At 45.4% G+C, this 27,262-nt stretch overlaps 1 protein-coding gene and 1 long non-coding RNA gene across 7 annotated transcripts; one reads left to right on the plus strand and one right to left on the minus strand.

Annotated features, from left to right (window-relative positions):
- Positions 1-556: 556 nt before the first annotated feature.
- Positions 557-25,909, minus strand: LOC118398878 (poly(A) polymerase type 3-like). Of its 5 annotated transcripts, none has more exons than XM_052471351.1 (20): positions 25,694-25,909; positions 24,212-24,382; positions 22,508-22,574; positions 21,158-21,239; positions 20,690-20,799; positions 17,522-17,575; positions 17,279-17,390; positions 16,645-16,734; positions 12,082-12,220; positions 10,438-10,555; positions 9,604-9,724; positions 9,163-9,247; positions 6,036-6,089; positions 5,732-5,851; positions 5,550-5,659; positions 5,273-5,394; positions 4,854-5,108; positions 3,243-3,449; positions 2,966-3,037; positions 557-2,791 (listed from the first exon to the last, which is right to left on the minus strand). In XM_052471351.1, exons 1-20 carry the CDS (start codon positions 25,699-25,701, stop codon positions 2,696-2,698), a joined length of 2,193 nt encoding a protein of 730 aa, XP_052327311.1. In that variant the 5' UTR covers positions 25,702-25,909; the 3' UTR covers positions 557-2,695. The 5 variants fall into 5 exon arrangements, with proteins under 5 accessions (XP_052327311.1, XP_052327312.1, XP_052327309.1 ...); XM_052471352.1 differs by having other exon boundaries at positions 10,483-10,555; positions 25,694-25,902; XM_052471349.1 differs by lacking the exon at positions 25,694-25,909 and adding an exon at positions 25,560-25,686 and having other exon boundaries at positions 20,705-20,799.
- Positions 10,001-10,558, plus strand: LOC127909493 (uncharacterized). 2 transcript variants are annotated; one of them, XR_008071481.1, is made up of 3 exons: positions 10,001-10,143; positions 10,234-10,368; positions 10,414-10,558. It is a non-coding gene; the product is annotated as an uncharacterized LOC127909493 (long non-coding RNA). The 2 variants fall into 2 exon arrangements; XR_008071482.1 differs by having other exon boundaries at positions 10,058-10,233; positions 10,279-10,368.
- Positions 25,910-27,262: the final 1,353 nt, after the last annotated feature.

A 27,262-nucleotide genomic window follows, 5' to 3' on the forward strand; every position in this document is an offset into this window, starting at 1 on the left:
ATGTCACGGTGTTGGGTGGGTAAGAGTCTGATGTGGCGTTATGTCGCGGTGTTGGGTGGGTAAGAGTCTGATGTGGAGTTATGTCACGGTGTTGGGTGGGTAAGAGTCTGATGTGGCGTTATGTCACGGTGTTGGGTGGGTAAGAGTCTGATGTGGCGTTATGTCACGGTGTTGGGTGGGTAAGAGTCTGATGTGGAGTTATGTCACGGTGTTGGGTGGATAAGAGCCTGATGTGGCGTTATGTCACGGTGTTGGGTGGATAAGAGTCTGATGTGGAGTTATGTCACGGTGTTGGGTGGATAAGAGTCTGATGTGGAGTTATGTCACGGTGTTGGGTGGATAAGAGTCTGATGTGGCGTTATGTCACGGTGTTGGGTGGATAAGAGTCTGATGTGGAGTTATGTCGCGGTGTTGGGTGGGTAAGAGTCTGATGTGGCGTTATGTCACGGTGTTGGGTGGATAAGAGTCTGATGTGGCGTTATGTCGCGGTGTTGGAAGCGATAACTATTTTTGTTCATGGTGGTGGGGTACTTTGAACAAGAACACAAGACCAACGCATTTTTGCAACGTAGAGCTTTATTTTTGGTGGGGGGGGAAAAAAAAGTACAATACCTCATCCTTACAAATACACCTAAGAAACCATTTAACTGAAAAAGAGCATTGTAAGAACGGGAAATAATGTTTTGTCATTGAAGGAAATTATCTATTCATGTAGATTAACGCACTCTATGTTGACAGCGGTCTAAATTCAGATTCATCGTTAACATACGAGTCCCACACAATTAGCACAAAACAACCGAGACAAAAGCTACATTTTGCTAAGACATCAACAAAATATTGAGTAAGTGAAAATTCAGTACACATTGTTTTAAAACTTAAAAAAAAAAAAAAAAGTGAAACCAAAAATAACTGTCGTCCTCTAACAATACTATCGAGTATTCAACCTGTCGACTATTCTGGCCAATTCCAATTATGTTATGACCTAGTAAATCAGAAATTAATAGCCAACAAAGAATATTTGTGCTCTTAACCTTCTGCGTGATAGTTGAGTAATTATATTTCTATTCAAATAGTCCAACAATGAGAAAGCTCAAGTCTTACATGTTCCACGCAAAAGAAAAAGCTTAGTTTTTCATCATTTATGTTTTTGGTACATGACACTAACAGTTACTGTACAATGCATGTATACATAGAATCAGAATGAATAGAATAGTCAGAGGTACTACACCCGCTCTATTCATTCAAAGTCTATGCATATATATAACTAAATGGTCTACTCAAGACACCAGACCACTTCTCCACTCAACATGCCAGCCATAGCCCTCTAAAACCATATTTTCCTCTGATATAATCTGAACATTCCTGTAGAACTCAACTCTTAACTCCCCGTCATCTCTAGACGATAGACCTGTATCACTATTGACTATTCTACTCTGTCCAAATATTGTACTAGAAATTATTAAGGTTTATTCTATTCTACTGTGACTTGTACTTCATGTTCCTGTTGTTATATTTTATTAGGTCTTATTATTGTTGCATTGTCCAGAAGGAACCAGTTAGCATTTCGTCAGACGATGTTTTCCATGTGTATGCTGTACATACGACTACCGTAATAAAAACACTAAACTATCCTGAAGAGACTAAGCTATTCTTTTTCCACAGAAGTTGAGCTTTATTTTTTTTTGGTCAAAGTTATTGTGTTGTGTATGTACTCGAACCTGAGCTAGTTCCTTTAGCAAGCGTTGTGTCCATGTCTTTTTGATGCCTCCCAAACACCCTCATACCCTTTTCTATACATCTCCTTACAACCCCAAAGGCCACCTCACATCCCAACAGTTGACTGACTGACAGTGATTAGCTTTGGGCGTCCCAAATGGCACCCAATTCCCTTGATAGTGTACTACCTTTGGCGCAGCCGTAACCGGTCATCTGTTACACACTTCGGTATATCACAACGGTAACAGGAAGACATCTAACACCACTGACCCAATCTTCATTTTCCGTTCTGCTCTTCTTTATTACTCAAAGTACGTTTTGACATCATACCAAGGTACTTCACTCACACAAACACACACACACACACCGTAAACCACTGGGACAAAGAAATCCCAAAATCATTAGTCAACAGAACTTGTTCTGTCATCATCTGTTCTCTGGACAACACAATGAGGAGAGAAGAAGAGAACGAACCAATGAGCATCCACGTCCACGCACAGCACACACACGTCATCTTTCCTGTGCATGCAGACATCTTTATGTCACGTTGTTTATTCCTGGTAACCAGCAGCTCTGGAAGGAGTAGGATGAAGATGCCGACATGTTGATCTCGGGTCCGTTTTGTGTTTTACTAAGACTCAGGGGAAGGTGTGCTGATCCTAGATCTGTGTCTATGGGACAACTTCTACCCTTTAACCAGTAAGGTATAGGTTGGAAGCCACCTAGGAGAATTCAGCAGAAGAGCAACATCGCCCTCTTGTGGAGACAGTTGCAGCTACGTCCTTCATGTCAATTGACAATGTCCCTGGTTGAAAAGAGATGACGGTCTGTCTAGTCGCCTGTGTTGTCGGTCTATCTGCAGCACTGTGGGCATTCCGTGGCAAAGGACTGAGAATGTCTTAGGACACCCACAGTAGAGTTCAGGGTATAGGGGCCGGGGGCCTGGGAGGCGAGTAGATGCGTCTGTCTGTCCTCTCTCCTACCTGCTGAGGCGAAGCTTTATAGAGTTCTTCACCACTGGAATGGGGTTGGCTGGCAGGAGGGGCACATCAGACAGATCTGCACTGACCATTCGCTGAGGGAAGAGTAAGATAATCAAGTTGTAGTTTGGCTGCAAAACTAAAAACAGACAGACCAAAGTGGAAATATAGACCATTTAGAAAATTATCTGTACACTTTTCAGACATGAATTATGAAAGTGAGAGGCAGAGAGAGAGGAGGCAGACAGAAAAATAGAGTGCATTGATACCTTAATATCTGCCTCCATCTTGCCTTCCCCTTCAGAAGCAGGCATCTCCTCGGACATACTGTCCTCATTGACCTGGGAACAGCAAGGCCCACAGAACAGTTTATCACAACTATCTAACCATCTTCACCTGACTCTTCTAAATCTAGCATTAATTAAAAATATATGCTTCTTATAATATCATCAAGATGTAGCCAAACATATTCTGAAAAGATAGACTACAACAATTAATATATTTATACATGATGATGTGACACTATGGATAAGCTTGTTTACGTACCTGTGCCTCCACAGTGGTGCACTCCTCTCCGGCAGCTGCCCCATTCTCTGTTGTCCTAGTCTCTGGGACTGGGGAGGGGTTCTCCTCCTCCAGCATCTCCTGGCGAGAGGTGAGGGGGGCCGCTGGGGGGCCCATGGTGGGTGGAGGAGAGGGGGTCAGGCTTGTGGGGACTGTGTCTCCTGAAGGCTTTTTCTCAACAGCTGAATCCTACAAAGGAAGAGAAGTTTATCCGTTAAGCATATTTAGTAGATCAATAAATGGACTCCGTGTTGGAGCGTTAAGTATTCAGATGACTCTACATGAGTAACGGTGTTAAGTAACGGTTTACTTTTTAAATTGGGTAACTTAATTAGTTACTTTATGTGGTTATTTTCACAATAATATCTCATTTCCTCATTTAGTTCTCATGCGAGCGTAGAAAAACTGTTCTGGGAAACGCCATGACAGCTACTGTCCAATAGAAACGTATAGAGGGTGCACCTCTGATCTTTTCCATTGTCACAGAGGGAAAAGCCCACAGAGGGCTACCCCGTCTAGTGGGAAGTGTGTCCTCTATACATCTCTATGGGTCTGTACATTTGTTTGTCTTGCAGTGTACATGGCTAATTCAGCAGCACTGGAAAGCAGTGCCACAGAGGAGGAGGAAGTAGTGCTCAAACCGGAGTTCGTTTTTTTATTTATTTAACCTTTATTTAACTAGGCAAGTCAGTTTATAACAAATTCTTATTTACAATGACGGCCTACACGGGGAACAGTGGGTTAACTGCCTTGTTAAGGGGAAGAATGACATTTCTTTTCCTTTGTCAGCTCAGGGATTCGATCGAGCAACCTTTCGGTTACTGGCCCAACGCTCTAACCGCTAGGCTCCCCGCTCTAACCGCTAGGCTCCCCGCTCTAACCGCTAGGCTCCCTGTCTCTAACCGCTAGGCTCCCTGTCTCTAACCGCTAGGCTCCCTGTCTCTAACCGCTAGGCTCCTGTCTCTAACCGCTGTCTCTAACCGCTAGGCCCCCTGTCTCTAACCGCTAGGCCCCCCGCTCTAACCGCTAGGCTCCCGCTCTAACCGCTAGGCTACCCGCTCTAACCGCTAGGCTACCCGCTCTAACCGCTAGGCTACCCGCTCTAACCGCTAGGCTACCCGCTCTAACCGCTAGGCTACCCGCTCTAACCGCTAGGCTACCCGCTCTAACCGCTAGGCTACCCGCTCTAACCGCTAGGCTACCCGCTCTAACCGCTAGGCTACCCGCTCTAACCGCTAGGCTACCCGCTCGGCCACCCGCTCTAACCACTAGGCCACCCGCTCTAACCACTAGGCCACCTGCTCTAACCACTAGGCCACCTGCCGCCTAGTAAGTAGACCATCTTCGGTGGCTTGTCCTTGCTTCTCCCGACAGTCAAACAAACAGATTTCTTTAATTAAAGTAACGCAAGATAATATATAGTGTTACTTTTTTATCCCAACACTGCCCACTACTATGCCAGAAATAAGAGACAAATCTGTAGACAGAAGAGGGGCGTCTCAAAATGACAGTAAAAAGCCGGAATAAAACATAAGGATACACATGTTACAGTATTATCTGTAAACTCCTGGCTACACAATGAAGATGGAATACCTCAGCATCTGATTTGAACCGCTTCCTCTCTTCCTGCATAGGGGAGCCAGGTCTCTTCACAGCTGGGGCCTCAGGCTGGCCGGCTGCAGCCGCAAGGGGACTTGGAGGGGGACCTAGTGGGCCACACTTCACTGGGGTTGACGTGGGCACAGTGGCTGGCATGGCCGTGGGGGATGGCACAGACATACTGTTGTCACTGTCTAACGATAAGTCCAGACTGCTGTCATTCATCTGACGAAGCCCCTCTGTCGAGTGCTGGAGGACAGAACAAAACAACACTGGTTACAACTCAATACCGCAAGCAAGCAATCAGTCAGCTAAGAGACTGTGTGAAAAGCAGAATATAAAACTCTAGAAATGAGTGTTACACCTCTATTGTTAACAAGGAGCAGACTAAATAATTAAATGACATGTCGTACCTTCCTGCGTTTGGGCATGACCAGGTCGGGCAGTAGCTGGTGAAGTTGTCTCCTCTTCACATGCATGGCCTGGATCTTCATGTCCGCCTCAAACATCTTGCTGTTCATCGCCTGCCGGTACACTGCAGGAAGCATTTAGAAAATATAACTTTTTAATATAACATTAGCATGCTAGTTTGTGTCAAATAATAGAACTAGATACAAGTGCAGAAAACATGACAAATATCGTTTTCAAATTCTACATTCCTGAGTCGAATTGAGTAAGGTGATTTTATACCCGTGTCAGTAAAAGACTGGATGTCAATAGTCAGGTCAACGTTGAGGTTCTCAGATGCCTCCATCTTCTTAAAGATAACCCCTATCACCCACATGGTGCTGACCTCCTCTCTGGAAAACACAAGACGGGTGAGAAATAGTCCAATAGTACTACAACCTTGCATAAGAGTATAATAGACTCACTTCTCCCTGCTTTCCTTGGGTCCAGGGAATGACTGGGGGTTGACATGGGCCAACGTTATGAACTCATTCTTCTCCAGGTTTCCCACAAGGATCCTGATCTTAGACTCAACCAGACCAACCCTGGCAGGACAGAGAGAAACAGCACTTTTCCTCACGTATTCCCTAACAGTAGGTGAATAAAGGCTTTAAAAGAGTAACATGTAATAGATTCACATGTAATACATCATGTCTCCACCCTCATTCACTCAGTCAGTCATAATCTCACCCAAAAGGTCCCCCCCCCACACACACAGTCAGTACTCACCACTCCAGGTGCTGCTTCTCGGTGGGGGCGCTTGCTAGCAACACAATATAATGCCTTGGAACATAAGAGACAGAACATTACCATTACACCCTAAAGACAGCAGCCAGGAAACGAACCCAGGCTAGGAACCCCTAAAGACAGCAGCCAGGAAACGAACCCAGGCTAGGAACCCCTAAAGACAGCAGCCAGGAAACGAACCCAGGCTAGGAACCCCTAAAGACAGCAGCCAGGAAACGAACCCAGGCTAGGAACCCCTAAAGACAGCAGCCAGGCAACGAACCCAGGCTAGGAACCCCTAAAGACAGCAACCAGGCAACAAACCCAGGCTAGGAGAGCCCCAGGCTAGGAACCCCTAAAGACAGCAGCCAGGCAACGAACCCAGGCTAGGAACCCCTAAAGACAGCAGCCAGGAAACGAACCCAGGCTAGGAACCCCTAAAGACAGCAGCCAGGAAACGAACCCAGGCTAGGAACCCCTAAAGACAGCAGCCAGGCAACGAACCCAGGCTAGGAACCCCTAAAGACAGCAGCCAGGCAACAAACCCAGGCTAGGAACCCCTAAAGACAGCAACCAGGCAACAAACCCAGGCTAGGAGATTCCCAGGCTAGGAACCCCTAAAGACAGCAGCCAGGCAACGAACCCAGGCTAGGAACCCCTAAAGACAGCAACCAGGCAACAAACCCAGGCTAGGAGAGCCCCAGGCTAGGAACCCCTAAAGACAGCAGCCAGGCAACGAACCCAGGCTAGGAACCCCTAAAGACAGCAACCAGGCAACAAACCCAGGCTAGGAGAACCCCAGGCTAGGAGAGCCCCAGGCTAGGAGAGCCCCAGGCTAGGAGAGCCCCAGGCTAGGAGAGCCCCAGGCACAGAGGGGCCCAGGCACAGAGGGGCCCGACCAGATCACCCAGTCCTCGCCACCACCCTACAGCAGGTCATGGAAATATGTTAATTTCTAAAAACACACTTTATCAAACTAAAACAGCTAAAAAAAAACTACAAATGAATTACCAACAGTCTGTGTTTTAAAAGGCAAGAAACTACATTGTCCTAAACTGAACATGTCTTTTACACAAACATGTCACAGTAACAGCTACAAACGCTCCATAACAAATCCAGGTAGCCAGAGAAAAACCCAATCGCACTACCAAGATAATTCATTCACCAAACCCTCTTCACGTCAACTTGAGGACGAACCTAATTATTGTAAAATATATCTTCCGCGATATTCAAGTATACTGAAAGTCACTATTATTACACTAACTGCACAAACATATTCACTTACATGTCTTGTCTGCCTACATGTACAATATCCATGCAGTTATCACAGTAGCACCAAGCATAGTCATTTGCTACTGTATACTCTGCTTTGCACCGGTTGAAAACCACACTACCTCACTGTTAGTCCAATCACAGGAGCTCGTTCCGATCAGTTCCCACGAGGTTAGAATATTATAAAATAGGATTACATTACCAAGCAGATGAATGGAAAAGGATAAGATATTTCATTTTCAGGCCACGTTGAAAATAAAAGGTCTGAGCCCAGGACAAATGATTGATTTATTCAAACAACAAGAGTACAGAGAAACGGGTGTAGTAATCAGCAGGGTGCGAGCCAGACCAGCAGGATGGTCTGGTTATGAAATATGTTCATCAAGCCTGATATGGAAACAGTCTAACCTGGATAACAATCAAAGCATAACAACATCTGTCTCCTCTAATGCGCCAGTCCAATCCACAGGCTGGATATATACTGTCTCCTCTAATGCGCCAGTCCAATCCACAGGCTGGATATATACTGTCTCCTCTAATGCGCCAGTCCAATCCACAGGCTGGATATATACTGTCTCCTCTAATGCGCAATCCAATCCACAGGCTGGATTTATTTTTTTAAATCACTTTTAAATTGTATCCATGTTTTCAGGCTCTCCAGTGCTGTCAAATGACTGTCCAGAATGTGCTGGTGCATTTTGTCCTTTCCTCTGTCAGCAACTCAAAGGATGAGAAGAGGTGCTTAAGCCAGGGTGTGCTTAAGGCAATTACACATCAACACGTTCTGACACTTGTCTGTCAAAGAAAGGGTCGCTGGATCAAACTGATTTCCCAGAAGACTTGAGGGGATTTGATTTCAAATAGAGAGCCTCGGGAATAGAAGATTTTGGTAAAAGAAAGGGGATTGGAACAAGTCAATCTACAACACTTAGAGGGGACTGGGCAACAAAAATATCAGCCTTCTGTAAATAGGTCTACATGTTGATTGGGGCTGCAAGAGGAGGAATGTCTCCTCCGCCAAGGACAAGGCCTCTTCAGTAACATAATTGTTGCCACTGTACAAGGCTAGCTTCATGCTCTTTGCATATTACTGATGAACCAATTAACAAAATGATCTTTTCATCTTTACCCCCCCCACACTTCAGATTTCAACATTCAAGTACATTTCTCCAGATTGAGCAGAACTGATAAGTGAAAGAGGATGTGGTACCCACATGTATAGAATGAAACAAAGATCCAATTACTTAAATCTTGTATTCTTCACATGGCTTCCTGCTAATGTTGTGCTGCTACAACTTACGGATTTGTCATGATCAAAACTTAAGGAAAAAAGCAAAAACATATCTACAAAATGAAGACTAACAAGAAATACATAGTGCAAATGTTTAACTAAAGCATTTTATTTGGGAAGTAGATGTACAGTATAATAAGAACCTTACAGCTGAAGTACCTACCTTTAGTAAGATATTAAAATATACAAACATCAAATATTGAGTTGTGCTTACATTAGAGAGCACAGTCTATAGGTAATAGCAGGGATTATACTGCACTTCAGGCTCTGCATAACATTAACATTGTATTTGTCTTTACGATCATCGTTCTGAGAATCAGAGAGGCTGCTTAGGGCAGAAGAAAGCATCTTTTGAGTCTTGTCTAAGCCTGAAGTGTTTATTTAATAACACAAATAAATCAAACTGAATGAGTGGATTACATATACAGAGAGGAACAAGAGAACTTCACATTTACTGAAAAAGGTGCGAGTGAGGTGGTTGGTGTATTTTGAAAATCGAAATCTTTATTGAAATAGTTGGTTTGTCTCACCATGCGTGTCCCACAGGATAAGCTGCTTAATACATACTTGTATTTCTGAAAGAAGTTTGGTGCTTCAAATAGTTTGGACCACTCTGCTTTACTCTGCAAAATTTCATCTGTGATGGACAGACCTGTAGAGGGAAGGAAAACGCGTTGACCAAAACAGAAGGAGAACCAACAGGAAAAACTACAGATGAGGCAACGTCGCTAAAGGCCGTTAGGGAACCCCTTGAGAAAAGACACCCGAAGGAGGCTGAATTTACTTCACATGGGCATAAAACAACTTACATTTGATGCAACCTCCCTTTTTGACACTAATGGATCATTTATGTGAATGTTGGGAGTATGTCTCTTGCTCAAGTCTCTGAAATTAGGACTCTGGCCTGAAGGGTTTTGTATTAAGAGCATCCAATTTCAGAGAGACTGGACCTAAGAGTGGATGCAACAGTTTGTGTGTAAAGTTAGAATTTGAGACGGCTTTACGGACCCTGTTTGAACTCGTCCACCATGACGGCACGCGTAGAGGCAGAGACGTTGTAGGTAGAGTTCTGCTGGGGGTAGGCTGGTGTGATGATGGGCATCAGGTGGTACCGGTCACTGGGGGTCACCTGGAACAGCAGTTAGGACACTCAGAGCCAATCAAAACCCTCCACTACATGCAGAAGGGGTCACTTGGTACGATAGAACTCTGAGAATGTGTGTAACTATCTTGATAATAGTGTTACGAAGCATCTAAATGCGTTTGTACTGGAATGGATGAAAGAAGTGGGACTGACAGATGTTACAGGGAACAACCCCATGGCTCTAGACTTTACACGGTTAACACCATGGGATACGTCCTGGAGGAACAGGGTTAATTAACCACCTGTTTTTGTTGGATTTCCCTTAACTTGGCAGCTCTGCAGGTAAAATGCTTGAGGTAGTTAAGTTCATGACCGTCCTTGACGTAGTCAGTGTTGCTCAGGACCGGACTAGTAACAGTTTGACTACGACATAACTACGACACCCCGGGGTCCCAGACTGGCAGGTTCAACATTATGATCAACATTACCCTGGGGTCCCAGACTGGCAGGTTCAACATTATGATCAGCATTACCCTGGGGTCCCAGACTGGCAGGTTCAACATTATGATCAACATTACCCCGGGGTCCCAGACTGGCAGGTTCAACATTATGATCAGCATTACCCTGGGGTCCCAGACTGGCAGGTTCAACATTATGATCAGCATTACCCTGGGGTCCCAGACTGGCAGGTTCAACATTATGATCAACATTACCCTGGGGTCCCAGACTGGCAGGTTCAACATTATGATCAGCATTACCCTGGGGTCCCAGACTGGCAGGTTCAACATTATGATCAGCATTACCCTGGGGTCCCAGACTGGCAGGTTCATGTTGCAGTCCTCTGGCTGCTTCAGGAGAACAGGGTTGGGCCATTCCCTGCATTAACACAACTCCAGTTTAGTGTGATGATACAGACCAGGAAATACCAGTAGGTCAGGCAACCCCACTACACCAGTCAGTCACCCCTTTAGACACACATCATCTTGTGTTCCTAAGGAAAACAGCAGTAATAGAGCTGCCACAAGCACCAAGGAGTGAGAAAAATGTGTTCACGGATCATACACACTTCAGACTAGAGGTCGACCGATTATGATTTTTCATTTACATTTTTTTTGTAAATAATGACAATTACAACCATACTGAATGAACACTTATTTTAACTTAATATAATACATCAATAAAATCAATTTAGCCTCAAGTAAATAATGAAACATGTTCAATTTGGTTTAAATAATGCAAAAACAAAGTGTTGGAGAAGAAAGTAAAAGTGCAATATGTGCCATGTAAGAAAGCTAACGTTTCAGTTCCTTGCACAGAACATGAGACCATATGAAAGCTGGTGGTTCCTTTTAACATGAGTCTTCAATATGCACAGGTAAGAAGTTTTAGGTTGTAGTTATTATAGGAATGATAGGACTATTTCCCTCTATACCATTTGTATTTCATTAACCTTTGACTATTGGATGTTCTTATAGGCTCTTTAGTATTGCCAGTGTAACAGTATAGCTTCCGCCCCTCTCCTCGCTCCTCCCTGGGCTCGAACCAGCAACACAACGACAATTAGCACGTGCTAACTAGCTAGCCATTTCACTTCGGTTACACGAGCCTCATCTCGGGAGTTGATAAGCTTGAAGTCATAAACAACGCAATGCTTGACGTACAGGACGAGCTGCTGGCAAAACTCACGAAAGCGCTGTTTGAATGAATGTTTACGCGCCTTTTACGCGCGTTTACGTGCTTCTGCCTACCACCGCTTCTGCCTACCACCGCTCAGTCAGATTATATGCAACGCAGGACATGCTAGATAATATCATCAACCATGTGTAATTAACTAGTGATTATGATTCTTTTTTATAAGATCAGTTTAATGCTAGCTAGCAACTTACCTAGGCTTACTGCATTCGCGTAACAGGCAGTCTCCTTGTGGAGTGCAACGAGAGAGAGGCAGGTCGTTATTGCGTTAGACTAGTTAACTGTAAGGTTGCAAGATTGGATCCCCCGAGCTGACAAGGTGAAAATCTGTCGTTCTGCCTCTGAACAAGGCAGTTAACCCACTGTTCTTAGGCCGTCATTGAAAATAAGAATGTGTTCTCAACTGACTTGCCTAGTTAAATAAAGATTAAATAAAAGGTGAAAAAAATATATATATATATTTTTTTAAATATATTAAAAAATAAAATGTCAATAAATAAAATCGTCAAATCGGCGCCCAAAAATACTGATTTCCGGTTGATATGAAAACTTGAAATCGGCCCTAATTAAATCGGTCATTCCGATTAATCAGTCAGACCTCTACTTCAGACTAAAGAGAAACAAAGAAATCTCCTTCAAAAAGACAGAACAACTCAACGGCTATGAGAAACAGGTCACAGAGCACATCCGAATGGAGAGCGACTGCTTACCATTTGGAGAAGACGAGGAAGAACTTGTGTACGAGGGTGGAGGCCACGGCGTTGGGGTAGAGCTGGCAGGTCCTGGCTACCAGCATGGCCCAGGAGACACCACCCAGGAAGCCCAGGATATTACTGTAGATGTTATGACCTGGGGGGAGGAGGTGTATAGCACTGTAGATGTTATGACCTGGGGGGAGGAGGTGTATAGCACTGTAGATGTTATGAGCTGGGGAGGAGGTGTATAGCACTGTAGATGTTATGAGCTGGGGGGAGGAGGTGTATAGCACTGTAGATGTTATGAGCTGGGGAGGAGGTGTATAGCACTGTAGATGTTATGAGGGGGAGGAGGTGTATAGCACTGTAGATGTTATGAGCTGGGGGAGGACGTGTATAGCACTGTAGATGTTATGAGCTGGGGGAGGACGTAGCACTGTAGATGTTATGAGCTGGGGGGAGGTGTGTATAGCACTGTAGATGTTATGAGCTGGGGGAGGACGTGTATAGCACTGTAGATGTTATGAGCTGGGGGAGGACGTGTATAGCACTGTAGATGTTATGAGCTGGGGAGGAGGTGTATAGCACTGTAGATGTTATGAGCTGGGGGAGGACGTGTATAGCACTGTAGATGTTATGAGCTGGGGGAGGACGTGTATAGCACTGTAGATGTTATGAGCTGGGGGAGGACGTGTATAGCACTGTAGATGTTATGAGCAGGAGGTGTAGATGTTGTTATGAGCTGGGGGAGGACGTGGGGGAGGAGCTGGGGGAGGCGTGTATAGCACTGTAGATGTTATGAGCTGGGGGAGGACGTGTATAGCACTGTAGATGTTATGAGCTGGGGGAGGACGTGTATAGCACTGTAGATGTTATGAGCTGGGGGAGGACGTGTATAGCACTGTAGATGTTATGAGCTGGGGGAGGACGTGTATAGCACTGTAGATGTTAGCTGGGGGAGGACTGTAGATGTTATGAGCTGGGGGGAGGACGTGTATAGCACTGTAGATGTTATGAGCTGGGGGAGGAGGTGTATAGCACTGTAGATGTTATGAGCTGGGGGAGGACGTGTATAGCACTGTAGATGTTATGAGCTGGGGGAGGACGTGTATAGCACTGTAGATGTTATGAGCTGGGGGAGGACGTGTATAGCACTGTAGATGTTATGAGCTGGGGGAGGAGGTGTATAGCACTGTAGATGTTATGAGCTGGGGGAGGACGTGTATAGCACTGTAGATGTTATGAGCTGGGGGGAGGACGTGTATAGCACTGTAGATGTTATGAGCTGGGGGAGGACGTGTATAGCACTGTAGCACTGTAGATGTTATGAGCTGGGGAGGAGTATAGCACTGTAGATGTTATGAGCACTGTAGATGTTATGAGCTGGGGAGGAGTGTATAGCACTGTAGATGTTATGAGCTGGGGGAGGACGTGTATAGCACTGTAGATGTTATGAGCTGGGGGAGGAGGTGTATAGCACTGTAGATGTTATGAGCTGGGGGAGGAGGTGTATAGCACTGTAGATGTTATGAGCTGGGGGAGGACGTGTCCATCACTGTAGATGTTATGAGCTGGGGGAGGAGGTGTATAGCACTGTAGATGTTATGAGCTGGGGGAGGACGTGTCCATCACTGTAGATGTTATGAGCTGGGGGAGGAGGTGTATAGCACTGTAGATGTTATGAGCTGGGGGAGGACGTGTCCATCACTGTAGATGTTATGAGCTGGGGGAGGAGGTGTATAGCACTGTAGATGTTATGAGCTGGGGGAGGACGTGTATAGCACTGTAGATGTTATGAGCTGGGGGAGGACGTGTATAGCACTGTAGATGTTATGAGCTGGGGGAGGACGTGTATAGCACTGTAGATGTTATGAGCTGGGGGGAGGAGGTGTATAGCACTGTAGATGTTATGAGCTGGGGGAGGAGGTGTATAGCACTGTAGATGTTATGAGCTGGGGGAGGACGTGTATAGCACTGTAGATGTTATGAGCTGGGGGGAGGACGTGTATAGCACTGTAGATGTTATGAGCTGGGGGAGGACGTGTATAGCACTGTAGATGTTATGAGCTGGGGGAGGAGTAGATGTTATGAGCTGGGGGAGGAGGTGTATAGCACTGTAGATGTTATGAGCTGGGGGAGGAGGTGTATAGCACTGTAGATGTTATGAGCTGGGGGAGGAGGTGTATAGCACTGTAGATGTTATGAGCTGGGGGAGGAGTGTATAGCACTGTAGATGTTATGAGCTGGGGGAGGAGGTGTATAGCACTGTAGATGTTATGAGCTGGGGAGGAGGTGGGAGGATGTATAGCACTGTAGATGTTATGAGCTGGGGGAGGACGTGTATAGCACTGTAGATGTTATGAGCCATCACTGTAGATGTTATGAGCTGGGGGAGGAGGTGTATAGCACTGTAGATGTTATGAGCTGGGGGAGGAGGTGTATAGCACTGTAGATGTTATGAGCTGGGGGAGGAGGTGTATAGCACTGTAGATGTTATGAGCACTGTGGGGGAGGACGTGTATAGCACTGTAGATGTTATGAGCTGGGGGAGGACGTGTATCACTGTAGATGTTATGAGCTGGGGGAGGACGTGTATCACTGTAGATGTTATGAGCTGGGGGAGGAGGTGTATAGCACTGTAGATGTTATGAGCTGGGGGAGGAGCACTGTAGATGTTATGAGCTGGGGGAGGAGGTGTATAGCACTGTAGATGTTATGAGCTGGGGGAGGAGTAGATGTTATAGCACTGTAGATGTTATGAGCTGGGGGAGGAGGTGTATAGCACTGTAGATGTTATGAGCTGGGGGAGGAGGTGTATAGCACTGTAGATGTTATGAGCTGGGGGGAGGACGTGTATAGCACTGTAGATGTTATGAGCTGGGGGAGGACGTGTATAGCACTGTAGATGTTATGAGCTGGGGGAGGACGTGTATAGCACTGTAGATGTTATGAGCTGGGGGAGGAGGTGTATAGCACTGTAGATGTTATGAGCTGGGGGAGGAGGTGTATAGCACTGTAGATGTTATGAGCTGGGGGAGGACGTGTATAGCACTGTAGATGTTATGAGCTGGGGGAGGACGTGTATAGCACTGTAGATGTTATGAGCTGGGGGAGGAGGTGTATAGCACTGTAGATGTTATGAGCTGGGGGAGGACGTGTATAGCACTGTAGATGTTATGAGCTGGGGGAGGACGTGTCCATCACTGTAGATGTTATGAGCTGGGGGAGGAGGTGTATAGCACTGTAGATGTTATGAGCTGGGGGAGGACGTGTATAGCACTGTAGATGTTATGAGCTGGGGGAGGACACTGTAGATATGAGCACTGTAGATGTTATGAGCTGGGGGAGGAGGTGTATAGCACTGTAGATGTTATGAGCTGGGGGAGGACTGGTATAGCACTGTAGATGTTATGAGCTGGGGGAGGACGTGTATAGCACTGTAGATGTTATGAGCTGGGGGAGGAGGTGTATAGCACTGTAGATGTTATGAGCTGGGGGAGGACGTGTATAGCACTGTAGATGTTATGAGCTGGGGGAGGAGGTGTATAGCACTGTAGATGTTATGAGCTGGGGGGAGGTGTATAGCACTGTAGATGTTGGGGGATGTAGCACACTGTAGATGTTATGAGCTGGGGGAGGACGTGTATAGCACTGTAGATGTTATGAGCTGGGGGAGGACGTGTATAGCACTGTAGATGTTATGAGCTGGGGGAGGAGGTGTATAGCACTGTAGATGTTATGAGCTGGGGGAGGACGTGTCCATCACTGTAGATGTTATGAGCTGGGGGAGGAGGTGTATAGCACTGTAGATGTTATGAGCTGGGGGAGGAGGTGTATAGCACTGTAGATGGCGTAGATTTAGTTATGTTGTTGTTGCCCTACATGACAGTCAGCAGGATAGAGGCAAGCGAGTCGTAGAGACATTTTCTGGTAGTATACCAGTGGATTCACATGTGATGGTAATTGAGCCATTTGGTACAGGTGAGAGAAACACACAGACCTAATAAGGGCATTACGTCAATGACCACAAGGCACCAGTGTAATTTTTCTGATTTTGTCATTCAAAAAGGCAATTCCTTGATGGTTCTGCCTTGCCTCCCAATAAACTTGGAAATGCTTATGCCATATAGCTTACATTTATCTAGTTTCTAAAGATCACCAAAGGGTTGGGGGGGGCTGGGGATGTTTTGAATTGGGCTTAGTTATGCACCTGGCCTTTTATTATACAAGCCAGAGAGTGACTCCACGGCAGTTGATCCCACAAGACAAAACATGATTGGACAGTTGGTTGCCAGGCAGCGTATGCAAGCCAAACAAATTCACCATGGCCACGAGGGGTGTGGTCTGTCCTGTGTAAAAAAAAATGCCATGACTCTGTTTATTTTAGAAGAGATAATCCCACCTGCCTGGCCACAACAGTGTTACACAGCAAGACGTACAAACTGATATAGTACAGGGACCAAGTCCAGACACATACACACGCTTACAGGCGATGCCAACTCAACAGTTGTTTCCACCAAGGCAAATGATTGTACTCCTATGCTTGACGCTACGCAACACTACACAGATCCAACTCACGTTTAGCCCACAGCTTGATGGTCCTCAGTGTCAGTCTGAAGTTCTCAATGTTGGGCACAAGATGGAGGATTTCATCTGTAACTCTACAACCTAACAACAACAAAAAGGTCCAAGCCATTATCACTCACAATAGACAGAGGGGGATAACATAGACAATGCAGATTTACTGGAAATTCTACAACACAAGTGGATGCTTTCAACTAAGAGTAGGTAGGGTCAGAGGTGAGCCAACAACCTACCACATCCAAATAAACCATAGCAAACAACGTAGCTATGTAAATCAGCATAGAAATAAGCTAAAAGCACACAGTACGAGCAGCAGTTGTAGCTCACTATGTGCTTTTTGATAACCTGTACAAAAAGGGTTCCATGGTATCGGGTGTATATTTTTTTTATTGATATTCAAATCCTTTATTTTTCAAACGTTTTTAACATGGATCCGATATCAACATCAGTGAAGTGGAGAAACCCCACAGCAGATGATGATGATGATTTTATCCAAAGCGACATACATTTTACCATGTGACCCCAGCGATAATATTGAACCCACAACACCGTTGACGACGGCGGCACCCTTTTTACCAACTGAACCACATCAGGACTGGAGCTCAGGAGATATAAAGAGCTGTGTTACCATTGAGACTCCTAATGCAGCGGATGTCAAGGTTCTTCAGCAACCCGTCATCTCGGAGGTCCAGATTCTCTGGGATGGTTTGCAACGCTAACCGAGCAAACAGGATATCGATCTGGAAATACACAAGACTCTTAGGACATTTAAAAAAGCCGCAAATCTCAATTCACATTGAATGTCCTGAACCAACTTCACATTTAGGCCTACAATGAAATCTTAAACAATAAATACTTTCAAATGTCATACCTCAATGCTGTCGAAAGACAGCTTTATCACGGGGACAAATGCCTCCTCGACAGCCTGGGGGGAAAAAAAAGAAGAGTTGATGAACAGTCTGCACCTCAACTTTTGGGAACACATCTTCCCCTCTTAGTCTACCAAGACCAGAATCGCAAATACATTGCCTTAATTCCTCTCGTCCTCTTCTCACCTCCTAAAAACCCATTGGATACAAAGGTCAGAGGGGCGAGGCCTCTTACCTTCTCATCAAATGGTATTTGTCACATGCGCCAAATACAACCGGGGGAGACCATACCATGAAATGTTTACTTACAAGCCCTTAACCAACAATGCAGTTCAAGAAATAGAGTTAAGAAAATACTTACTAAAATACAAAAATAAAGAGTAACAATAAAATAACGAGGCTATATACAGGGGGTACCGGTACAGAGTCAATGTGGAGGCTATCTATATACAGGGGGTACCGGTACAGAGTCAATGTGGAGGCTATATACAGGGGGTACCGGTACAGAGTCAATATGGAGGCTATATACAGGGGGTACGGTACAGAGTCAATGTGGAGGCTTGTGGAGGCTTTGGAGGCTATATACAGGGGTACTGGTACAGAGTCAATATGGAGGCTATATACAGGGGGTTACTGGTACAGAGTCAATGTGGAGGCTTTATACAGGGGGTACTGGTACAGAGTCAATGTGGAGGCTATATACAGGGGTACAGTCAATGTGGAGGCTTTATACAGAGTCAAGTCAATGTGGAGGCTATATACAGGGGTACTGGTACAGAGTCAATGTGGAGGCTATATACAGGGGTTACGGTACAGAGTAAATGTGGAGGCTATATACAGGGGGTACTGGTACAGAGTCAATATGGAGGCTATATACAGGATGTTACGGTAGAGTCAATGTGGAGGCTTTATACAGGGGGTACCGGTACAGAGTCAATGTGGAGGCTATATACAGGGGGTACCGGTACAGTCAACGTGGAGGCTTTATACAGGGGGTATCGGTACAGAGTCAATGTGGAGGATATATACAGGGGGTACCGGTACAGTCAATGTGGAGGCTTTATACAGGGGGTTTCGGTACACAGTCAATGTGGAGGATATATACAGGGGGTAACGGTACAGAGTCAATGTGGAGGCTATATACAGGGGGTACCGGTACAGTCAATGTGGAGGCTTTATACAGGGGGTACCGGTACAGAGTCAATGTGGAGGCTATATACAGGGGGTACTGGTACAGAGTCAATGTGGAGGCTTTATACAGGGGGTACTGGTACAGAGTCAATGTGGAGGCTATATACAGGGGTACTGGTACAGAGTCAATGTGGAGGCTATATACAGGGGGTACCGGTACAGAGTCAATGTGGAGGCTTTATACAGGGGTACTGGTACAGAGTCAATGTGGAGGCTATATACAGGGGTACTGGTACAGAGTCAATGTGGAGGCTATATACAGGGGTACTGGTACAGAGTCAATGTGGAGGCTATATACAGGGGTACTGGTACAGAGTCAATGTGGAGGCTTTATACAGGGGTACTGGTACAGAGTCAATGTGGAGGCTATATACAGGGGGTACTGGTACAGAGTCAATGTGGAGGCTATATACAGGGGGTACTGGTACAGAGTCAATGTAGGAGGCTATATACAGGGGGTACCGGTACAGAGTCAATATGGAGGCTATATACAGGGGGTACCGGTACCGAGGCAATGTGGAGGCTATATACAGGGTGTTACGGTACAGAGTCAATGTGGAGGCTATATACAGGGTGTTACGGTACAGAGTAAATGTGGAGGCTATATACAGGGGGTACTGGTACAGAGTCAATATGGAGGCTATATACAGGATGTTACGGTACAGAGTCAATGTGGAGGCTTTATACAGGGGGTACCGGTACAGAGTCAATGTGGAGGCTATATACAGGGGGTACCGGTACAGTCAATGTGGAGGCTTTATACAGAGGGTATCAGTACAGAGTCAATGTGGAGGATATATACAGGGGGTAACGGTACAGAGTCAATGTGGAGGCTATATACAGGGTGTTACGGTACAGAGTAAATGTGGAGGCTATATACAGGGGGTACTGGTACAGAGTCAATATGGAGGCTATATACAGGGGGTACAATGGGAGGCTTTATACAGGGGTACCGGTACAGAGTCAATGTGGAGGCTATATACAGGGGTACCGGTACAGTCAATGTGGAGGCTTTATACAGGGGTATCGGTACAGAGTCAATGTGGAGGATATATACAGGGGTACCGGTACAGTCAATGTGGAGGCTTTATACAGGGGTTTGGTACAGAGTCAATGTGGAGGATATATACAGGGGTAACGAGTCAATGTGAATGGCTATATGGGGTAGGCAATGTCAATGTGGATAGTATACAGGGGGTACCCAGAGTCAATGTGGAGGCTATATACAGGGGTACTGGTACAGAGTCAATGTGGAGGCTTTATACAGGGGGGTACTGGAGGCTACAGGGGGTAGGTACAGAGTCAATGTGGAGGCTATATACAGGGGGTACCGGTACAGAGTCAATGTGGAGGCTTTATACAGGGGGTACTGGTGCAGAGTCAATGTGGAGGCTATATACAGGGGGTACTGGTACAGAGTCAATGTGGAGGCTATATACAGGGGGTAATGGTACAGAGTCAATGTGGAGGCTATATACAGGGGGTACCGGTACAGAGTCAATGTGGAGGCTTTATACAGGGGGTACTGGTACAGAGTCAATGTGGAGGCTATATACAGGGGGTACTGGTACAGAGTCAATGTGGAGGCTATATACAGGGGGTACTGGTACAGAGTCAATGTAGAGGCTATATACAGGGGTACCGGTACAGTCAATGTGGAGGCTTTATACAGGGGTACTGGTACAGAGTCAATGTAAGGCTATAAAGGGGGTACTGGTACAGTCAAACCGGAGGCTATATACAGGGGGTACCGGTACAGTCAATGTGGAGGCTATATACAGGGGGTACTGGTACAGAGTCAATGTAGAGGCTATATACAGGGGGTACCGGTACAGTCAATGTGGAGGCTATATACAGGGGGTACCGGTACAGTCAATGTGCGGGGGTACAAGTTAGTCGATGTACAAAATGGGGTTTGAGAAGAGGAAAGAAGACGCAAGGAATGAAGGCAATGTAATTGAGATAGTCCAGAAACCCACTCTCAAATCTTTGACCTCCTCCTGCTCCTTCAGCTTGTCCAGGAACGAGGAGAAGAAGTCTGTTCTCTCCACATGCCGAGGAGCCACACACAGGGCATCAATGTCAGCACCTACACAAGGACAGGGACGAGACACAACAATTCAAAGTTCACTGTGATAAAGAGTTGTGTGAAAATGTTACCTATGCAGTGCACTCAGGCTGTGTTTAATAAGTATATTATATAGCGTATTCTATAGTATATTATACAGTGCTTTTCAAAGAGAATGTCAAAGTAACTTTAAAAACCAAACCGGAGAAAATGTTGCTATTGGACAAGTCCTCCTAAGATTAGAGGACAACATCAAAATGGAAAGGTTGCCCGTACAATAGTGCCGCCTACCTTCAGTGTGAACTCCTGACCAGTAGGTTCCCAAATGTGTTAACCACAACTCAACAACCTGTATCCCTCCTGAAGATGACATAATTACCTTTAGTGTGGACTCCTAACCTGTAGGACCCAAATGTGAAGATCTTCCCTCCAACCGTTTCAATCACTGAGGCAGGCAGATTCTAGGACAAAAAAATAAAATAATAATCATTATAACCTGCTGCATTATGGTATAGCAACACTGCATTATGGTATGGCAACACTGCATTATGGTATGGCAACACTGCATTATGGTATGGCAACACTGCATTATGGTATGGCAACACTGCATTATGGTATGGCAACACTGCATTATGGTATGGCAACACTGCATTATGGTATGGCAACACTGCATTATGGTATGGCAACACTGCATTATGGTATGGCAACACTGCATTATGGTATGGCAACACTGCATTATGGTATGGCAACACTGCATTATGGTATGGCAACACTGCATTATGGTATGGCAACACTGCATTATGGTATGGCAACACTGCATTATGGTATGGCAACACTGCATTATGGTATGGCAACACTGCATTATGGTATGGCAACACTGCATTATGGTATGGCAACACTGCATTATGGTATGGCAACACTGCATTATGGTATGGCAACACTGCATTATGGTATGGCAACACTGCATTATGGTGGGCAACACTGCATTATGGTGGGCAACACTGCATTATGGTGGGCAACACTGCATTATGGTGGGCAACACTGCATTATGGTGGGCAACACTGCATTATGGTGGGCAACACTGCATTATGGTGGGCAACACTGCATTATGGTGGGCAACACTGCATTATGGTATGGCAACACTGCATTATGGTATGGCAACACTGCATTATGGTATGGCAACACTGCATTATGGTATGGCAACACTGCATTATGGTATGGCAACACTGCATTATGGTATGGCAACACTGCATTATGGTATGGCAACACTGCATTATGGTGGGCAACACTGCATTATGGTGGGCAACACTGCATTATGGTGGGCAACACTGCATTATGGTGGGAAACACTGCATTATGGTGGGAAACACTGCATTATGGTGGGCAACACTGCATTATGGTAGGCAACACTGCATTATGGTGGGCAACACTGCATTATGGTGGGCAACACTGCATTATGGTATGGCAACACTGCATTATGGTATGGCAACACTGCATTATGGTATGGCAACACTGCATTATGGTATGGCAACACTGCATTATGGTATGGCAACACTGCCTTGTTGTTGTAATATCATCCATGTCCCAAATGGCACCCATTTCCATTCATAGTGCAAAACCCTGGTCAAAAGTAGTACACTAGAAAGGGAACATTTGGGACACATCCATTGATCACCAGACCCCTGCTGGTGAGCAGAGAGAACAGTCAGGAGGAGGAAGTAGAATCATACCTTTGTCTCACTGACGTCACGAATCCATTCCTTCACCAGTGTGTTCAGTTTTCCCAACACATGTATTCTATGGAAAACAAGGCATGATTTAGAGGAAGTCTTTGGTATTTTGACAATAAAAAAATTAATCATAACTAAACTAGTATGGCACTTTATAACCACAAATACAGTCTACTTAGTACTGACCAAAACACCAACCTAAGAAGTTCCTTATTTTTGTATTTATTTAACTAGGCAAGTCAGTTAAGAACAAATTCTTATTTTCAATGACGGCCTAGGAACAGTGGGTTAACTGCCTGTTCAGGGGCAGAACGACAGATTTTTACCTTGTCAACTCGGGGATTCGATCTTGCAAAATTTCAGTTACTAGTCCAACACTAACCATTAGGCTTCCTGCCGCCCCACCAGCCAAGAATAATTGGCTGATGTACTGACAAGATATCGGATCCAGTTATTATCCTCATCCTACCACTACTTCTCCTAATAGGCCTCATCCTACCACCACCACTAATAGGCCTCAACCTACCACCAGCCCTTAATAGGCCTCGGCCTCAACCTACCACCAGCCCTTAATAGGCCTCAAGCTACCACCAGCCCTTATAGGCCTCGGCCTCAACCTACCACCAGCCCTTAATAGGCCTCGGCCTCAAGCTACCACCAGCCCCTAATAGGCCTCAACCTACCACCAGCCCCTAATAGGCCTCAACCTACCACCAGCCCCTATAGGCCTCAACCTACCACCAGCCCCTATAGGCCTCAACCTACCACCAGCCCCTATAGGCCTCAACCTACCACCAGCCCCTATAGGCCTCAACCTACCACCAGCCCTTATAGGCCTCAACCTACCACCAGCCCTTATAGGCCTCAACCTACCACCAGCCCCTATAGGCCTCAACCTACCACCAGCCCCTATAGGCCTCAACCTACCACCAGCCCTTATAGGCCTCAACCTACCACCAGCCCTTATAGGCCTCAACCTACCACCAGCCCTATAGGCCTCAACCTACACCAGCCCTATAGGCCTCAACCTACCACCAGCCCCTATAGGCCTCAACCTACCACCAGCCCCTATAGGCCTCAACCTACCACCAGCCCTTATAGGCCCACCAGCCCTTATAGGCCTACCACCAGCCCTTATAGGCCTCAACCTACCACCAGCCCTTATAGGCCTCAACCTACCACCAGCCCTTATAGGCCTCAACCTACCACCAGCCCTTATAGGCCTCAACCTACCACCAGCCCCTAACCTCTACCACCAGCCCTTATAGGCCTCAACCTACCACCAGCCCTTATAGGCCTCACCACCAGCCCTTATAGGCCTCACCTACCACCAGCCCTTATAGGCCTCAACCTACCACCAGCCCTTATAGGCCTCAACCTACCACCAGCCCTTATAGGCCTCAACCTACCACCAGCCCTTATAGGCCTCAACCTACCACCAGCCCTTATAGGCCTCAACCTACCACCAGCCCTTATAGGCCTCAACCTACCACCAGCCCTTATAGGCCTCAACCTACCACCAGCCCTTATAGGCCTCAACCTACCACCAGCCCTTATAGGCCTCAACCTACCACCAGCCCTTATAGGCCTCAACCTACCACCAGCCCTTATAGGCCTCAACCTACCACCAGCCCTTATAGGCCTTGATGAAACTTGTGCCCATTCTAACATGACAATTTAGCCTACTAGTGACAACCAGCTTACCTGCGCTGTAGTTCCAGCTCCTCTTCAAACACCCCATATGGTTTCAGGGCCTCAGTCAGCCTGTGTGTGAGGACCAGGTCAGTCTCCTTGGCTTGGGCCAGGCTGATAGGAGAAGTGATCCCATAGTGCTTGGGTGTTTCCCGACCCAACAACACCTGGTTTGTAGACGGACTGAAAACAGGACAGATGTGGTTGTGATCAGAATAAGAAGACTTTATAGCCATGCAACAAAATGTTACTAGGAATTTATCTTGGTGTTGTGCAAAGAAACACATTTTTTTTTTAAATAAACGATTTGAATATCAATAAAAAAAATATATACACCTGATACCATGGAACCCTTTTTGTACAGGTTATCAAAAAGCACATAGTGAGCTACAACTGCTGCTCGTACTGTGTGCTTTTAGCTTATTTCTATGCTGATTTACATAGCTACGTTGCTTGCTGTGGTTTATTTGGATGTGGTAGAAGGTATACGTATAAAATGTTGGCCTCTGGGTAAAAACACGTACGTGTATTCTTCTCATTCAGCAGACGTTTATATTCAAACGTCTTTTGACAGTGTTTGGGTGTAAAGCACCAATAAGGAAATTATCATCAACTTGGTAACCTATCGTACCTATGTTAACATGACATTGTAAAGGCGAAATATGATGTTTTGCATGTCTTATTGTGTCCCATTACAATGAACAACAACAACAAAAAGTAGGTACTCAAGACTCCCAAAACGTGATTTGTCCTCTGCTATAGCTTCGTGTCAGAGACGGCAACAACAACGATGTGACTTAAGTAGTCTACCAGACAAATATGATCATGTTTAGTTTGAGAAAATCATTATAAAACTAGTAACGTTACATCTTACAGACAACATGCAATATTGCAAATGTTCTGTCACGTACACGGATGACTATTTAACTAAGTTAACTACTTCTGCGGATATTCATTAACACTTCAACATCTTGGACACTAGTAAAAACAGGTAGTTTGCAGTTAATTGTGATTTGGCAACTAGTTAGGTGGTACATGTGACCACAAAATAGCAAATTTACTGCTGTTCCGAATTGCGGCGTGTTAGTTAAAAATAACTAGCGGTAGCTAGCGTTGCTATGCTAACTAGCTAAACGTTAACATGACTAAACTACAACATGTAGCTAACTGACTTAACGTTAACATTAATAAACTGCATGTAGCTATGTTGCTAACTAGCTTGATACCGTTTGCAACTTTTCAAGACCTCTTAAAATGTCTAGCCTATAAATGTCAGACCTAAGTAACATTAGCTTTAGCCCAATAGTCTAAAAACAAAATGTGCTCCATCTTGTTTCAAAGCCATTCCCCACTACACAACCTGCTAGCTCTTCCTTCTTTCTTTCTCTTTTTCTTTATTTTTGTTGCAAACATGGACTGGCAACCTCGCATCGGTAGGCCCAATCAATCCCCTTTCCAAACACACTCAGTACAGTGTCCAAGGGAGATACTTACAAGGGCATTGTAACAACTTCCAGCAATTTTCCAATCAGCCCCCCGCCCCCAAAAAATAATCCCTTCTCATACTCGTTTTATCATTTTTCATTAAATTTAGCTAACTAACCAGCGATGTTATTTCTTTACCCGGCAACCAATCAGTGGAAACTTGGCCCTTTTGTTTCTACTGAACATGGCGTGTGCCGCTTTGCTGTCACCGCAAAAAACCGCAACCTTGACAGGGTGGGCGTGTTGCGTGACCGTCATGACGTAAAGCACAATTTTACTTTTAGCATATGGGAATTGTAGTCCTTTAAATGTCCGACCCATTCTTTATTTATTTATTTATTTTAATTACATTTTATTTTTTAAATATTCGAATATGATTATTTACTTCTACCGCCTGTAATTCAATCGAGATCTATACGATGCTTCTAGCCTCATGTCATGAATATGCATAGCCATCTCCATAAACTTATTTTTTCTCTCAAAGTTGCCGGATGTCACGAGTCCTACATAAATCAGTACACTCTTAACAACTTAAGCATTACACAACTTATATTTGATTAAATAAACGGTCACGTAGCAAATAAGCCATTCATGTTTTTGTTGAACAAATTCTACATGCACTATTTGACCTCCATTCAAAAATTATTTGCTTGATGGTCAAAACAACGAAAAACCGCAACCTGCTGGAGGGAAACAGATTTTCCGCAGAGTTGGGCCTCTCTTCCTCTTCAGCCACAGTGGCCAAAAGTGAATTTTAGCATGGGCACGCTCGGATGGCACAGATATGAAGATTAATCGTTTTTCTATCGCTACAGTTCCACCTCTGCTGAAGGACAAGGGGAATTTCTCGTTTCAACAAAAGTCTGGCCAAATCCCAAATCAAGGGTTCTATTTGGTTTGATTTGGTCCCACAAATATCCTGAGCAGTCCAAAAAGCAAAATATATTTTTAATGTATTTATTGTTGGACATAAAAGCAAATCAGTTTTTTTTATTTTGGCCTGCTGGCTGCAGGAATGTCCACCAGAGCTCTTGAAAGAGAACTTAATGTACATTTTTCTACCATAAGCTGCCTCAAACTTAATTTTAGAGAATTTGACAACCGCAGACCACATGTATGGCATTGTGTGAGCGATTTGCTGATGTGAACAGAGTGCCCCATGGTGGCGGAGGGTTATGGTATGGGCAGGCATAAACTACAGACAACAAACCTGCCAGCAATAATACCTGCCAGCCTCGGACTGTTTTTCTCCACGACAACACCGGATTCCTGCCGTAAACCCTGGACCACTACTCCTGATCATCACAGCTAGCTAGCTGCCACTGAGTGACCCAGCCCCGAAGCTAGCCCTGAGCCAGGCGCATCTCCCGGCTAGCAAACAAAATGACCACAACTACAATACCTCTTCCGCCATCTGGCCCGGTCCACTCGTCGACACGACGCCCCGCCGTACCACCACGACTGGTCCGCAGACGCAATTCCATCCGCTGTGCCTTCAACCGGCTTTGCCGTACATCGGAGCAGACTCTTCTACTAACCCCGGCCTGCTAACTTTAAACACCGTGTCTCCAGCATGCT

Source organism: Oncorhynchus keta, chromosome 19, assembly GCF_023373465.1.
Source record: "Oncorhynchus keta strain PuntledgeMale-10-30-2019 chromosome 19, Oket_V2, whole genome shotgun sequence".
Taxonomy (NCBI): Eukaryota; Metazoa; Chordata; class Actinopteri; order Salmoniformes; family Salmonidae; genus Oncorhynchus; species Oncorhynchus keta.

What these genes read in the sequence shown, in the direction of transcription:
- LOC118398878 (XM_052471348.1), bottom strand. Translation starts at nt 25,630, where the DNA reads ATGCGAGGTTGCCAGTCCATGTTTGCAACAAAAATAAAGAAAAAGAGA. An exon ending in AAAGAAGGAAGAGCTAGCAG is followed by an intron (nt 24,383 to 25,559) that starts GTTGTGTAGTGG and finishes TCCTGTTTTCAG; the next exon opens with TCCGTCTACAAACCAGGTGT. An exon ending in TGCCAGTCTGGGACCCCAGG is followed by an intron (nt 9,725 to 10,437) that starts GTAATGCTGATC and finishes CTGCTGTTCCAG; the next exon opens with GTGACCCCCAGTGACCGGTA.